This window comes from Arvicanthis niloticus, chromosome 3 (genome assembly GCF_011762505.2).
Source record: "Arvicanthis niloticus isolate mArvNil1 chromosome 3, mArvNil1.pat.X, whole genome shotgun sequence".
NCBI lineage: Eukaryota > Metazoa > Chordata > Mammalia > Rodentia > Muridae > Arvicanthis > Arvicanthis niloticus.
The window spans coordinates 74,722,410-74,738,389 of NC_047660.1; the positions used below are offsets into that span (position 1 = coordinate 74,722,410).

Below are 15,980 nucleotides of genomic sequence, written 5' to 3' on the forward strand. Positions count from 1 at the left end.
TGTCTGTTTCAAGGGAAGTGGACAGCATTTCTGAGGATGACAGCTAGCCCTGCTGTGGCTTCGTAGAGGAGGGTGAGGGGCTTGTGTGGCTCCCCCGACTCCTGGCAGTGATGCTTTGGTCCCATAACTGTGTGTAGCCCAAAGCATTAGTGGATTTAGAACTTGCCACCACAACAGTGACCTAGGGTCTGAAGCTGCTGCACACACGAACAAGGTCCGAGCTCTTGACATTTGGGTAGTAATTATCCGAGCAACTGTGGTCTCCCAGCTTATGAATACTGGAATTGAAAGGGCAAAGGAAACAAGGAAAATAACCACAGAATAGGCAGGGTCTTAGAAACACCGTTTGCTGGATGGTTTGTATGCACAGAGGGCGATTGAGATCTAAGTATGGTGATAGAATTATGCTATTCTTAGTTCTCCCGGGAGGACAAACCCTTAAAGCACCAGCTCTACTCTGCCAGGTGGATCAGTAGTAATACTCAAGTAGTGTACACTATCTCCCTGATTCCAGGTCTCTGAATGTGAAGAACTGTTGAGGATGACATTGTTATAAGAGAATGTCTAATGCGTGGCTTTTCTAGATTGTTATTGGCCTACCTGCCTCACCTCTGTATTCTGTTTCCAGCTTTGGGTATTATTTATTGGGTACAAGTAATATTGCCTATGCCAACCTCTAGCAGTTGGTTCACGTTTTTTCTTTGCAAAAGAGCACACTTTGCAAGGTTGAGGACCATACTTCCATTGAAGTGGATGCCTCAGGGCAGTTTAGAGCAAGCGCAGAAGCCGTTCGTTTCTCTGGCAGATAGGCAACCCCACAAAGTAGTAACCATGGCGTACTTTTCTGATGCACAGTTACATCTGTCCTTTATTTCCTCCATTACTACCATGTGAGGGCCTTGCTTAGGAATAGTTTTCAAAAGTTAGTACGCCATCTTTTTAGTGAGTGGGGTGAGAGAGAGAGGAGAGGAGAGGAGAGGAGAGAGAGAGAGAGAGAGAGAGAGAAAGAGAGAGAGAGAAAGTATATGTGTGTGAGAGAGTATGTGTGTGCGTGCGCATGTGCATATGCACTAGGGGATAACCTTAGGTGTTATCCTCAGAAGTGTTATCCACTTCCTTCGAAACAGTCTTTCACTGGCGCTAGTGAATTAGGCTAGACTGGCTGACCAGCCACTCCAGGATTGTCTCCACTTCCCCAGCCCTGGGATTATAAGCTAAGGCAACCATAACCCTCTTCATTTTTATGAGGTTGCTGTGAATTAAATTTGTTCTTGCACTGTGCTTTACTGATAATCCCCCCCCCCCCCCCAATTCTCTCATGCCATCTTTAAGATAGGATTTCTTTTCATTTTTTTGGATGTTTTTGTTTGATTTGAGATTGGCTCTCACTCTTAGCCCAGTCTGGACGCAGACTCTTGGAGGTACTCCTAATGCTGGGGTGGCAGGTGGGAGTCACCAGGCCCCACCTCCTCTCAGTTCTTTCTATTTTTAAAGAAACAATGGTTTTAAAGTCTGGACTTTGCTTTTGCCAGTCTCCTTAACCACTGGGAGGCTGGGAATCACTTGGGTGACACAAGCTTAATTTTTTTTTTCTTAGCAAAAACTAAAGATTTGTGATACTTGATTGTAAGTTTATTTGAACTTTCTATTTTTATAAATCTCAAATCATAGTACTAATATGATATAAATGTGGAGTTTATAGTTCTAATATTGTGACGTGCCAGCCAACGAGAACCATTTGTAAGTCCTCAACAGTCTTCATGTAACCATGTGTCGAATTTCCAGCTGTGTTGAATCAGACTTTGATCCCTCTTAGGAAGATAAATGCAATATCTGCAGTTTCTAATGGCAGGGGTGGAAGAGAGCTGTTCAGATGCAATCTTAAAAGCCAAGGCCCTGTCCAGATAAGAAATTGAAGGCCCTGAGGAAACTAATTATTTCCTTGTCATTTTTTCAAAATGTGTCGGCTTCATCTTAGCAGTGAAAGGGTTTTGTTAAGCTCAGTGTGCAGGATTAGATTTGTTTTCTTCCAGTAGAGTCACTCTCCTTAATCAGCATGCTTATAAATGGTGCACCTGCCTAATTAGAACAAGTTCTAGACTCCAGGATACAGTGCGAGCATTTCAATTAGCACCACACAATTGGTAAGTGGGCTGATGTTCTTAGAATGTCCCCTTCTCACTTGTTTGTGGCTGAGCTTTTATTGTTTCTTGCTTCTGAAGCCTCTCTTCATCCACGGTATTTCTCAGTAGTATGTGGCCACTGATACGGGTTTACTTTTAAATGAAGGGGAAGGGGTAATATTTTATGCATATTTGCAGAAATACTTCAAATATTTGTTTTATTAGGCTTAGGCCTTTTTTTTTAAATTGTTACTTTTTTTAAATACTGAGAATGCTCATCACTGTGGCAAGGGGCTAAAATACAGCCATCACATTCAAGATCTCCATGCATTACCAACAATAAATCCTTGTGTTTAGGGTGATGAAGAAACCCAATCCACAGAGCTGGTGGGGATGATACACTGCTCCCTCACAGAACCAATTACCCACCGAGAAGCATAATGAGCAAGAGAGATGAGACAGTGGAAATCCATAGAGCGAGAGTAAAATTAAGATAAAGCTGTTGCCCGTGGAACATCTTGTAGTAAGTGTATCTCCAATTACCTCCCGGGAAAAATTACTTAGCATCTACTCAGGTCCAAATTCATGAATCTTGAGGAAAGACTTGCACTTTAACAAAGGGTATATGAACACAGAGAAAATGGCGATACATATGCTATGAGCAGAGTTCTGTTCTGCCCAGAGGGTTTGAAGTAGACCGTGCTGCCTTAATGGGTACTGAGCTCCAGACCTGTTGCTGAGCGGGGGCTGCACTAACCACAGTGCTGACCCATGGCAGCATGAACAGCCCAGAAGAAAGAAGATGCTTTAGTTCATCACAGGAAGTCCTGACTTGTAGAGTTTGCATGTTCCCAGAGACCATGTTAGACATATTACTTCAAAGGGAAGTCCCAAGTGTGCATAATCTGTGTCCTAATCAAGACTGGGCTCAATCTATTATAACAGACATAGAGGTTGAGTGAGTGGTTAAGTGACAAGAAATGAAGTTTAGTTCTTTATTAGATAAATGTCACATTGGGTACTGAAGTGGCAGAAAAAGATGTCAGTAAGTTACTTTAAACAAGAGGAGCATTGTCAACCTGTGTTGTCACTGTGCTGTCAGGTATACAGTTTTGACAGTAACACATTATCAATCACAAAGCACTGATGTACATAAAGTGCTTTGAAAATATGTATATAAAGTACTTTTAAAATAGATTGAGCCAGTGGCTACATCTTTAATCCCAGTGCTTGGGAGGCAGAGGCAGACCTATCTCTGAGTTCCAGGCCAGCCTGGTCTACACAGTGAGACCCTGTCTCACTAAATAAATAAATTGATTGATTGATTGATTGATTGATATAATTCTAGCAGTCAGAGGATAAGAAGATGAAGGCCAGCCTAAGATATAACGTGTGACCTCAAAAACAGAAGACGACGGAGGGATTGCACTCTAGAGTCCGCTGCTGACACTGTGTGCTTCTGTCTCACTCAGTCTCTGCTTTTCTCCTTACTTGTCCTCATGTTGGAGGAGGAAAGGGAGTGTGGAGAGGGCTGCTTCACCACTGTATGGTTTTCATTGCATGTACGCAATGTATCGTGATCATATTCACCCCATTCCCTCTGGGTCTCCCCAATACTCCCCATGTCCAAATTGACATAATATAAAAATGGTGCCAGGTTATAATTGGATAAGCCCTAAAAGTTAGTATTTATGATAGTAAGAGAGCATTTTCTTCAGGTGGCTTTACAACCTTAGGCCTTGTCTTGTCTTGTCTTGGGAAATATATGGCAAACATAAGTATCATTTATTACATGTACGGTGATACATAAACACCCTCAAGAAATGATGAACCCACCTCACCACTGCTGCTTGCCTTACTCTCAAAGTGTTTGTAGTCATTAAAGATATCTATATATATCTATATACATCTACACACACACACACACACACACACTAGTGGTCAGTATCCTGAGAAAAAGGAACAGTTCCCAATCTTGCATATGTGTTCACTCATTGATTCACCAAACACACCCTGTGGCCAGGGTAGCCCCTCTCATGAAGAAGCTTAAGCTTTAGGAATAGAAGCAGAATAGATGTGTCACTGCCTGGAGACGAGTGCTCAGCAGTAGAGTAAAGCAAGGTGAGGAAGGTTCTAGACCAGGCCAGTGAGCAGTGTTAGAGACAGCAGGCAATGCAGGCAGTCTGACACTGTGACACCAAATCAAACTCCAAATGCTACATAGGACAGACCCTGTCAGGGAGGGCTTGGAGCTGTCTGGCCAGAATCCTTGGGCAATAATTTCCATGTGACAGGGGCCTGGGAAAGAGGCCTTGAATTTCCCCGGGAAACAGACTGAGCATGGGTTGAGTACCAGAGATGCACTTGAGCAGAGCTTTATGGTAAGCAGTAAAACAGGACCCAAGCTCCAGATTTCAGGGCAGTCGGAGCAAAGGGTACAGATAAAGCATTATGGAAGTGCCTTCCATGAACAGGGCACAATTTAGAGAACCAATTGAATCATCTGGGCTTAAGTACAGACACTCATCCAATTATAAATTGTTCTCCCATTTAGTGGCCATGAAAAGGTGCTTGGGTTAAGTGGTTTTCATTTAAGATTGTAAGTTGGTTCATATATTCCTTGTATTTGTTTCCTTCTGCTAGTATTTTTTTTCTTTTGAGTTTTCCTTTATTAGTTTTTAGAATGTCCTTGTGTTTTGGTTGAGGTGCCTTCTACCTTGTTCCTATGGTTACTGGTTAGTTGATTCTTTTAAAAGAAGTCCTGTAAAATTAATATTCATCACAGGGACTGAGAGAATCAAATTCTTTCCTAGAATAATTTAAAATTTTATAGCAATTGATTTGTGCTAATACTGATAAAGGTCTTGAAGTTGTTAAGTCTTTATAGCCAGAGTGAATTGGGCAATAATTAAGACAATATTTGAGTCAGACTCAGTACTTTCCATATGAAGTTACCTTTGAGCCATCCTAGAACTGACAACATGGACACATTGTATACTTTTACAGGGGAGGAAACTCAGAGGCTCAAGGAACATGAACCTCAAGTCTTTCCAGTCATGCAAGTCTCAGTAAATACACACAGAGTGTGGGACTGTTCATTTGTAAGATGGATCACCAAGATTGTTTTCTAGTAGTTTAAAGGACATTAGAGAAGGCTCAGATTTATACGGCTTACAGAAAGAGATCCCCTAACATATATCCCTGATTGTGTACAGAGGCTATCGAAATAGCTTGTAACACAAACACACACAAACACACACACACACACACACACACACACACACACAGCCTTGTTTGTCATTGTCAGGAAGAGGATGTGAGCCTGGGGTGGCTCTGCTCTAGTGTACAGTCTTGGATTTATTTTTGTCCAGTACCTTAAACTAACAAGAGTAATAAACATGTAGTTTCCGTCAGGGCAGGAACAAAAGCAATCATGAATGAAAATAAAGCATCTTACATGCGTGATCCTGTATTTAAAGAGTGTTTCCTCAGAAAAGAGCGATTTTATTTTTAGCTCAGAGGGCCCAAAAATGTTCAAATGCCTTGAGTATGATAGTCTGAAAAAAATAAAAATAAAAAATTGCAGAGGAGAAAGGCTCAGTGGTCATCCGTAGGGGCTCGAAGGGGATAGGAATTTCACAGGAAGACCAACAGAGTCAACTAACCTGGACACTTGGGGCTGGCAGCTCAGTTGTTTCCCCACAACTGAAGCAAGGACTGTCCCTAAAACTGTTGCCTGTCTGTGAAATCTGTTCCTCTAACAGTCTGGGCCTCAATGAGAAAGGATGTGCCTAGACCCACAGACTTGATAATCTAGGGAGGGGAGACCCCAGGAGTGGGGGAACTGTGTGTGGGGAGGGGAGTTAGGAAGGGGGCAGAGAGTTTGATATAATGTGAATAAATAAATAAATGGGAATAAAGATGAAAGAAGAAAAAATGTAGGAAAATTGGGTAAAGCATATTAATAAAGTTAGAAATAAATAAAAAAATATAGTAGTGGAAAAAAAGGAATATAACAGTTTCTTTGAGTGTGTAGAGTATCAGTTTGGTAAGATGGAAAATATTATACAAATAGATGTGATGATGTTTCTACAAATTATGACTATTGCCAATGAGGGCAGCTTAAAATTGGTTAAACTGATAAATTTTATGTTATGCATATAGTTGAGTATGTATTTATCTTTGTGTGTATATATATACATGTGCATGCAGTGAGCACAAGCCACAGGCTGCATGTGCCAGAGGATAGTCTTGGATGTTAGTCATACATTATCACTCTGTGGGGGCTGTGTGTGTGTGTGTGTGTGTGTGTGTGTGTGCGGCTGTCTGTCTGTCTGTTTCTGTGTATGTCTGTGTGTATGTGTACAGCTGTGTGCCATGATGGGTGTATAGAAGTCAGAGAACAACTTGTAGCAGTCAGTTCTATCTACCATGTGGCTTTCTAGGACTGCATGGAGTGCTTTTACCTGTTGGGCTAGCTCACTGACTAGAAAGGTTCTCTCTGATGTGTAAGCTGTGAATGTCAGGCCAAGTGGTCTGTAAGCTTTTAAGGATTCTCCTCTTTTTTTTTTTTTTTTTTTTTTTTTTTTTAAGGATTCTCCTCATACCAAGGACTGACAACATCTTGGTTTTACATGGACTCTAGGGATTTAGACTGGGATGTGCACAAGTGCACAGCAAGCAGTTTACCCACTGAGCTGTTTCCTCAGCCCTTATGTTACTTTTTCTGTACCATAATCTGAAGAAGTGTGTTAACGATGGGGGTAGCAATTCTAGGTCTTTTTTGCTAGAGAACACATTTTTTTTATTCTGCTTCTATTGGTCTGTGCTTTGTGCCCGGGAGCCCCTGAGCCTAGTCTTCCATATGCATGAAAATACCCAGCTTGCCACCTCCCAAAGGTAGAGTATACACCTCAGTTCCTTCCCTGGTTGTCCTGAAACTTCATATGTAGAACAGGCTGGCCTTGAACTCACAGAGATCCAACCTTGTCTATGCTTCCTTAATGCTGGGATTAAATCATTACACACCACCATACCCTGCTAATTTTTGCAAACATTCTTACAGTTAAGGTCATGATCAAGAGAAAGGCATAAGGTCAGATATAAGTGGTACATATATGTAGCACTCAGGAGGGCAAGGCAGGAGAATAGTTTGGTGCCAGCTATATACAGAGTTTAAAGACAGTCTGACATATGGAGCTTACACAGTACAGTTGCCTGGTTTTCCTTTCAGTCTTCTAAGCTCCACATCTTGCTCACCTGCTCTGTCTGCCTCCCTATTAATTTAATTTTGAAGAAAGTGGATCATTTGTCCACTGTGATTTTGTTACCAACATCTTCTTTCTCTGTAGATGAGTGTGTTTGCCTGTCCTCAACATTTCCTGTGAACCGGTGATTGGATAGATGTAGTACTCTATTCTCTGATGCTTATAACCCATCTGTTTAATACTTTGCAATGGACTTATTTTGAGAGTGGAGTGCCTCCACCCCTATACTTAGACTGGAAGATGTTGGAAATGGCAGGAAATGGGCAGAATGATGTGAATGTGTGTGCCTTTCATGTTGGTGGCCAGCTGAGCACTCTGATGCATAGCTACCTTACTGAATTTAGGTGTGGTGGTGTTTTCAGAGACATTTGAGAGTTGGACATGCCATGACACTTTAAGGATTTGCTCATATCTCTGAAACTGTGCTTGTTGGCCATGGCCCAGCATAATCATAGTATGTTCACTTAAGTTGATATCTGGTTTATGTATTACTTGTTATTTAGTGGACATTCCCTAATTACCCCAGAAAAATCCTTTATTCTGACTCAAGAAATAAGGTGCTAGATAAATGCCTCACAGCTAGGAGCACTTATAGAGGGCTCAGGTTTGGTAGTCAGTAGTAATGTGCTGGCTCACAACTTTCTGTAACTCTGGTTGTAGGGCACACACATGTTGCACATACATACATTCAGGCAAACACTTTTATACATAAATCAATCAATCATTTAAAAAAAACCCACTAATCCAACCAAGGATCATGGATTATATTTAGTTTCCATGTATTCTCCATCACATATGACTGACATTCTTTGAAGAGACCAGGGAAGTTGTTTAATAAAGAATTTTTCAATTTAATTTTGCCTAATTGTTTCTCTTACTTGTAGATTCACCAAGAATGACATGGCAGTGCCATGCGCTTCATGGAGACACTTGGAGGCACTTGGTCTTAGTCCCATATTGATTACAGAAGTATCTGCCAGATTATCCTTTGTACCTTTTCCCTTTGTGACTAGTAACAGTGTAGCATTATAGTGGTATTCTTTTAAGTACTTTCAAAACATCCTATTGGTGGAAGAGTGCTGAACGCATCACTAAATGTGTTGCTCTTGATGGAAAGATAGTTTTGAATCATCTGTTTTTCTGAGAGAGGAGTGGAAGGAGATGTGAATTTGAGTACTGGGCTCTAGAGACACAGATGTGTAGTAATCCAAATCTCTACTTGAACATGTGCAAGTTTAGAGAATTTTCCTTAATACGCAGACCCTCAGGTTCCTCAGTAAAGTAGGGATAATGCCACATACCTTGCCTAGTGAAGGTGAGTAACTGAGGTAGTGTGGGAGGAGCGGTTTCCCTGCTGCCTGGGTACCATTGCTTGGCCAAGGCAGGAGAGGGGCTTACAGAACAGAGTCAGCTAATTACTTATCGTCACCCCTCCCTGAGTGTTGTTCTTAGGTTTAACATTACTTTAACAGAACCAGACATTATAGAAAATTTGACCAACAGGTTAGATGCCTTTATGAGATTTCTTTTGCTTTTTCCTTTCAGATATTTATTTATTATTGTATTGTTCACGCACACTAGAGGTCAAAAGACTTCTTTTTGAGTCAGTTTCCCTTTCAGTCTATTTGTGAATGTTTCCAGGACTGAACTCAGGTCATTTTGCTGTGTAGCCACTTTCCCCTCCAAGGTGGCTATGCTGCTTCCACACACACACACACACACCCCAGGTATCAAAGAAAGGAATTAGGAATTTCCAAATAAGGTTGGGGATTTTAGATTTGGATTTGATTTTCTTTTAAGGGGACTATTGAGTGTATTTTACTGTGTAGCCTTGAAACCCATACTAGCTTTGAAGTCGTTTCAGTCTTTCTACCTCTGATTACTAAGTGGTAGGATTACAGGTGTATGCCGCCATGATCACCTTGGGCTTCTGTTTTCCAAGTTCTTAAATACCACTTGTCTTTAATAGATTTGTGTGGAATCAAATTGCTATTTAACCAGACCTCATTCTGACTGGAATCCATTTTACTTTAAGGGATTATTTAAAAAAAAAAAAAAAAACAGTTTATATGTCATCTGAACATAGTGAATCAAAATAATTCTGTGACCCATTTACATGCATTACTGTACAAGTTTCATTTCATACAAGTGACAATTTTTTAAAGTTAATTAGACTCGGCTACACTGAGGTTAGCAAAAAGTGCTTTGAATTATCAATAATTCAGCAGGGCAGACATTTCTGTATAATGCAGTGGTTTTATAGAGTATTGTGAGATAGTTATCCTTAAAATAAATGGTTGTGAGCATACATCAGCATGGTGGGGTTCACTTGAATGTGGCATGAAGTGATAGCATCTCTGCTTCTATTATTGGGCAGAGTGGGGGACATCAGTCTTTCTGGCCATGAACTACTAGCAACCTTTGTCCTTTGTGTTACCTTTGGTTAAAAAACGGAAAAGGAGCTTGAATGCTGGCTGATGGCCATGTCTCCTTTCAGCTAAAAAACCATCTGGGAAGGAAAAATGGAGCTGCAGATTTGGATTTATTTCATTGCGTGAATGATATGTGACATTTTGTAAATTATTTATCACTGAAAGGGCGGCGGCAGAGGCTTGAACATTGTTCTATCAAATGAAAGCATGGATCCCATTAGTACAAAGACTGTGCTTTAGCCAGAATCTATCAGGGGAACGTTGTCGCTTTAAAACCAGATTGTTCTTTTAATTGCTATTTAAAGGAACAAAAGTGTTCCCAAGGTACCGCAGCCAAGCAGTCGCAAGTAATAACTGTGGATCCATAATTACGCATCGCTGATGATCTGGCGTTTCAGACACTGTGGCTGGAGTCACTGACCAGTTTGTTGTAGCTTGTCCTCTTTTCTTTTCTTGGTTTTTCTGGTACAGAATTTCATACTGAGCTTTTTTTTTAAACAGAGCTACAAGAATACATTTGTAAAGCTACCTCAGAAAGTAAAGCGTGTACATATTAATAGAACAAGTTAAGCTGAAAATAAGGGCAGGATAATGAACACTCACATTGTGAGATAAAAGTCTCAGTCATATTAACAAGTTTGTGAATGCTAGGTCATAAGATGAATTCTTGACTCTCGAGGCATGTTGTTAGAGGGAACCGGGACATTTGTTGAATCATTGTAACCATCCAAAATATTATCTTACAGAAGTGGTTGATTTTTCTTTTTAACTGGCAGTTGCTTCTATATTTATTCAACCAGTAAACATATTTTGAGAGCCTAACTGTGAACCAGGCTATGTATTAGGCATTTGGGATTGAATAGTTGCCCAAATGAGGTTTATTCTGTGCTGCTGTAGACTTAGAGAATTAGATCTAACACAATCTTGTTTGTGATTTACATATAAAAACATTTGTGATTGCGTTGAGTTTTCTTGCCCTGAATTTTTGATTCATGACATTCCATATAAAGGCTTCAGAGAACTAGCAGACAACATGTGTGAAGGCTTGGAATGTGCAATAAAATTTTAGTTTTTATACAGTTTTGGCTGTTGAAAATAATGTAGATCTGTAGGCACAGTGAACTGCATTCATATGGATGGAAATGTCTGCCCTGCTGGCAGTAGTAATCAGCAAAGGAGACACAGAATGTATGTAGATTTACACATTGTTAAAAGCAATTGCCATAGAGAGTTAAAGGGTGCCAGGGGGTAGACAAATGTTTTGTTGTTTCTTTTATAAAGTGTGAATGTCAGAGATGGAGGGTTTATCTCCACTGTGTGCCCTGGTTTCCCTTTGAAGCCCTTGGTGCCAGAGAGGCCTTGTTAATAGTCTTTTGATCTTCTCAAGTCCGACAGAATTTTAGTTCCTGCTTGTTCTCTGTTCATGGGCCATCTGAAGCATACATTTCATGTCCGGTATTTAATAGGTGAATAATCACAACACTTGATAAAGCTGAGTTAAATAATCTCACTAATTAACAAGATGGTATCCATGGTCTTTATTGCTGAGTAGACGAATCAGTTTATTGTACATACAGATTATGGGAACACTTGGGATCACAGATGAATCCTTAATGTTCCTTCTGAAGGCCCTGTGATATTTAAAGATCTTAGGTTTCACTGAATTCATAAAAGTTACTTCTGGATCTAATGATTGCATTTAAATGTATTCAGATACTGCTTTGCTACCACATAATTTATGATGATTTTTATTAGAAAATGTTGATTTTTCTGAATGCTTAATTCATCAGGATTTTCTTAAGAAATATGTAAGAAGCTTTGAATTTAATAATTTGTTTTAGATTTTGAAAGGAAGGGTAACGATATGTTTTTATTTTTTTATTTTTCTCTTTCTCATAGCCCCGTGCTGATCCCATTCCAATATGTAGCTTCTGTTTGGGGACTAAAGAGTCAAATCGTGAAAAGAAACCAGAAGAACTCCTATCTTGTGCAGATTGTGGCAGTAGTGGTGAGTTCTGTTTGTGTGTTTTCTACATTGGCTTCCACTGTCTGAGCGTCATGCTCTCGATCTCTAGTAGAACCTCACAGGATGTGTTGTTTAAAGAAATCATTTGGTGATAGAATAGGTTTGAAATGTAAGAACATGATACAGGTCAAGGGTGAAATATGAGTGTATCATGTACCAACCTATGTTTATATAATTCTGTTTAGTAGTATTGAAGAGCCCCATACTCGGGAGACCCTTCCTCAAGCCTCCGGAATCGCGACCCCCCCAAAATCACAAGAAACCATACCTGGATGCAATCAGCAGAGGTTTATTAGGGGAGGAGCCGGCGGTCAAAAACGACATGCTCTTTAGCTCCAAGAGCAGGGTTTTTGGCCACGTGTGGTGGGTTAAAGGGTCTTTTATAGCATGGGGTGGGGGGAGGAAGGCATTTTCGCGCGCTTACACATGATTGGATATTTCAAACATCAGCAACTTGCAGAACTGGCAGAACTTGTAGAAACTCGGACCTCCCAGAAAAGGGAGGGAGAGAGAAGTAAACACCAGATAGCCCATTACTCAGTTGGGCTTGTTTGGACTTGTCTGGGCACGCCCTTGCATGCCTTTATTTTTTTGTCACCCTGCCCCTGCAGGAGCTTAATATTTTTATTATGACTATATTTAACAAATTGTTGGTGGTCTTTGCTGACCATGAATTTTTGTTATTGTTACAATGCTGCTTTCAAATTTTGTTCTCACATTCCCTACTCCTTTAGTTTGGAATAACTTTAATCTTAAAGTTAACGATCAGTATCTTCTATCTTGTCTCTTATAATCTCATCTCTTTGTCTTAACATCATTAATTGAACAGTATCTATTTTAGTTTTAACAAAAGCTAGCAATCTATTTATGACACATGGGCCTAAACCTAAAAGTAAAAAAATAATTATTATCAAGAGACCGGCCACAACAGAGAGTAGGGTCATCAACCTCAAGGGCACTTATTGAACTAACTTTGTTGTGTCTCTCTATCTGTCTCTGGTCTAATCTTTCTCTAAGTCTCTGCATTGAGTCTTAGACTACCCCAGTGTGATCAGCATAAAAACAACAATCTTCTTTGAGGGCTGCATATAGTCCTCTATCTTTAAGAAACAGCAAGTCTAATCTTTTTCTGTTCTGCAGAACAATATCTGAAAGGGAAGTACTGATTGTTCTAAGGCTCTCAAATCTATATCAATGGCAGCTCTTAGCTATTGGAAATAACAGGGTGTCTGTATTAGTGTAGTAGTACCTGTTTTTATTTCTGCGGCCACTCCAAGTCTCAGTATGATAGCTAGGGTCAAAGAAATAGGCTCTCTGCAGAAGTGTCTAGGGCGTATCTCAAACTCACATTTAAAAATGTCTTCAGGGTGGTAATAAACCTAGGAGACTAGCTAGACAAGTACACAATAATCTTTGACCTCATCAAAGACAGAAGTAGATATATAAAGGGTTAATCTTGGACTGTAAACTCACCATTTATCATTTTTAGGCACTAAGTATCTGTTATCAGGACTCCTTGGGCTCTATTTTACTGACTAGGGGTCTCAAAACACCTTTTTTTTTCTTTGTAACACACTTTTAAAGTTGTCTTCTGACTTTTCCACATTTTGTGGCACATAGCTGTCTATATATATATAAAATCACATATATAATAAAGAGAAATTGCAAAAGGAATAAATCTATATAACTCTAGATTCACATTTCAACTTCAATCTTGTAATCACAAGCTGTCATTTAACCTTGGGTGTACACACACTAAGTCCCACCCTCCAAGGCAGGATTTTCCCTGTGCCTCTGGGGTGGTCTCAGGAGTCAAGGCCTGCTGCTTCTTTAGCCTTGTAGAATAGCAGAAGACCTGGAGCTAAAGAGTAGGGGGTTGTTCAGGCATCTGGATCTTCTCCAGTTGGCATCAGTCACAGGTGGTGATGGTGAACTTTAAGGAGGTCGGATGGTCCACAGCACCAGGAACAGTCTTTTAGTACCCTGAAAAATCATTTCTCACACAAATGGGCATTCTGGGTATGGAGCAAGGACAAGGGACACTCTAGCCAGCGCCAGTTCCCAAGGGTAGTTTAATTTTAGGGTCCTGTATATTCTCTCTACCTGTCCTGAGCTTTGGAGACAATATAAACAGTGGATCTATAATTCCTGTCTTATCTTAAAACTGCTCTCTGATGAAGAGCCCCATACTCGGGAGACCCTTCCTCAAGCCTCCGGAATCGCGACCCCCCCAAAATCACAAGAAACCATACCTGGATGCAATCAGCAGAGGTTTATTAGGGGAGGAGCCGGCGGTCAAAAACGACATGCTCTTTAGCTCCAAGAGCAGGGTTTTTGGCCACGTGTGGTGGGTTAAAGGGTCTTTTATAGCATGGGGTGGGGGGAGGAAGGCATTTTCGCGCGCTTACACATGATTGGATATTTCAAACATCAGCAACTTGCAGAACTGGCAGAACTTGTAGAAACTCGGACCTCCCAGAAAAGGGAGGGAGAGAGAAGTAAACACCAGATAGCCCATTACTCAGTTGGGCTTGTTTGGACTTGTCTGGGCACGCCCTTGCATGCCTTTATTTTTTTGTCACCCTGCCCCTGCAGGAGCTTAATATTTTTATTATGACTATATTTAACAAATTGTTGGTGGTCTTTGCTGACCATGAATTTTTGTTATTGTTACAATGCTGCTTTCAAATTTTGTTCTCACAGTATTTGTAACCAAGCTCCATTTCCTATCTATGTGGCTAATTCAGTGTGGAGACTGCAGTTCAGTAAGTAAATTCACAGTAGAGATTTTGTTTGTTTGACTGCTTCTTGAGCTCCCTCTCCTTGTAGCCCAGGCTGACCTCAAACTCCTTTTACTTGTCTCATGCCTAGCCTTTTGAAATGCTCAGTATGTTGCCTGGACCAAACTCTTAAATCCTGATCTCAGTCAGTCTCCTGCCTCACCTTCACAAATCCAACCATTGCCACGCTTAGCACACAGCAAAACAGTGTCCCTTCTGTTCTCCCCAGTCTCAGAGAGACTCCTGTGAAGTCTGTGTTGTTTCAGATTATGACACCTACTGGTGAAATGTAGTAATTCCGTCCAGCTCTATGTTCACTCAAGGAAAGAGACAGACCATAAGAACCAGTTACAGTGCCCCAAATGCTCCCAAGGAGCATTTAAGATTATGCCTCCAGTTTTATTCAGAAATATAAAGTCAAATTGTGTTTATGTTTTTAAAGGTTTTTTTTGTTTTTTGTTTTTACTGGTTATTCTTTTTGATTCATAAAATTTTTGTACATAAAATTCATCCAGGTTATATGTACATACACACACTTTCCTGCACATGAAATGGTAATACTAGGTCTCCCCTATGCATACTTTTTTTTGTTGATTTTTTATTTTTTTATTTTTTTCTGGAGATCAAACTGAAGGCCTGATCCATGCTAAGCAAACACTGCTGCTGAGTTACCCCCAAGCCCGAGGTTTTAAAAAGTTAATCTTTCTGTGTTGGTCTTCTGGTTTTCTCCCAGTTACTGAAGTATTTTTTCCCTCAAAACGTTAGTTTAAAGCAGCTGGAGTTGTAGCTCTTGCCTAAGACCCTAGGTTTAATCCCAGCACCGCGAGCAAACAGAAGGAAGGAAGAAAAACATCCCTGCAGAACCTGTAGCACGCTCTTGTACAGAGGCAGCAACAGCCCAGACCCTTGACTTCCAGTTAGTCACCTGATCATTCTACAAGGCACTGTCATTAGTAATGGTAGCGCTTACCTCTAGACTTCAAGGAACTAAACAGCCCAGTTCATTGACTGCATGGGCTACCCCGATAGTGCCGGAAGTGGTGCCTGTTCTTACAGGTCCCCACACCTCATGCAGTCGCCCTTGGTTGCTGTGAGTAATTTAAAATTTTGTCACCACATAGGACAGCTGCTTGATGGTTGGATAGAGGAAACATTCCATACTGAGGAATTTACTGTGTTGTGAAATAATTCTTAGTCAGTTATTCAGAGATTCAACTTGATAGGCCATTTGTGGGTCTGCAGCCTCCAGGACCTAACTCGGTGGAAAGAGCCTTCAAAATAGATTTCAAGCACTACCTGAAAAATACATTCTGACTATCTTTTTTATTGGGCTGTATGGGTTCATTAGCATT

The 15,980-nt window shown here is 40.5% G+C and overlaps 1 protein-coding gene across 6 annotated transcripts in view; it reads left to right on the top strand.

Moving 5' to 3' along the window:
• Kat6b (lysine acetyltransferase 6B) overlaps nt 1-15,980 on the top strand; it is a 178,574-nt gene that overhangs the window by 101,975 nt on the left and 60,619 nt on the right. For all 6 annotated transcript variants that reach the window (XM_034497409.2, XM_034497408.2, XM_034497410.2 and 3 more), the window contains one exon: nt 11,722-11,830. In XM_034497409.2, the coding sequence (XP_034353300.1) occupies nt 11,722-11,830 (109 nt within the window). The remainder of the gene's footprint in view (nt 1-11,721; nt 11,831-15,980) is intronic.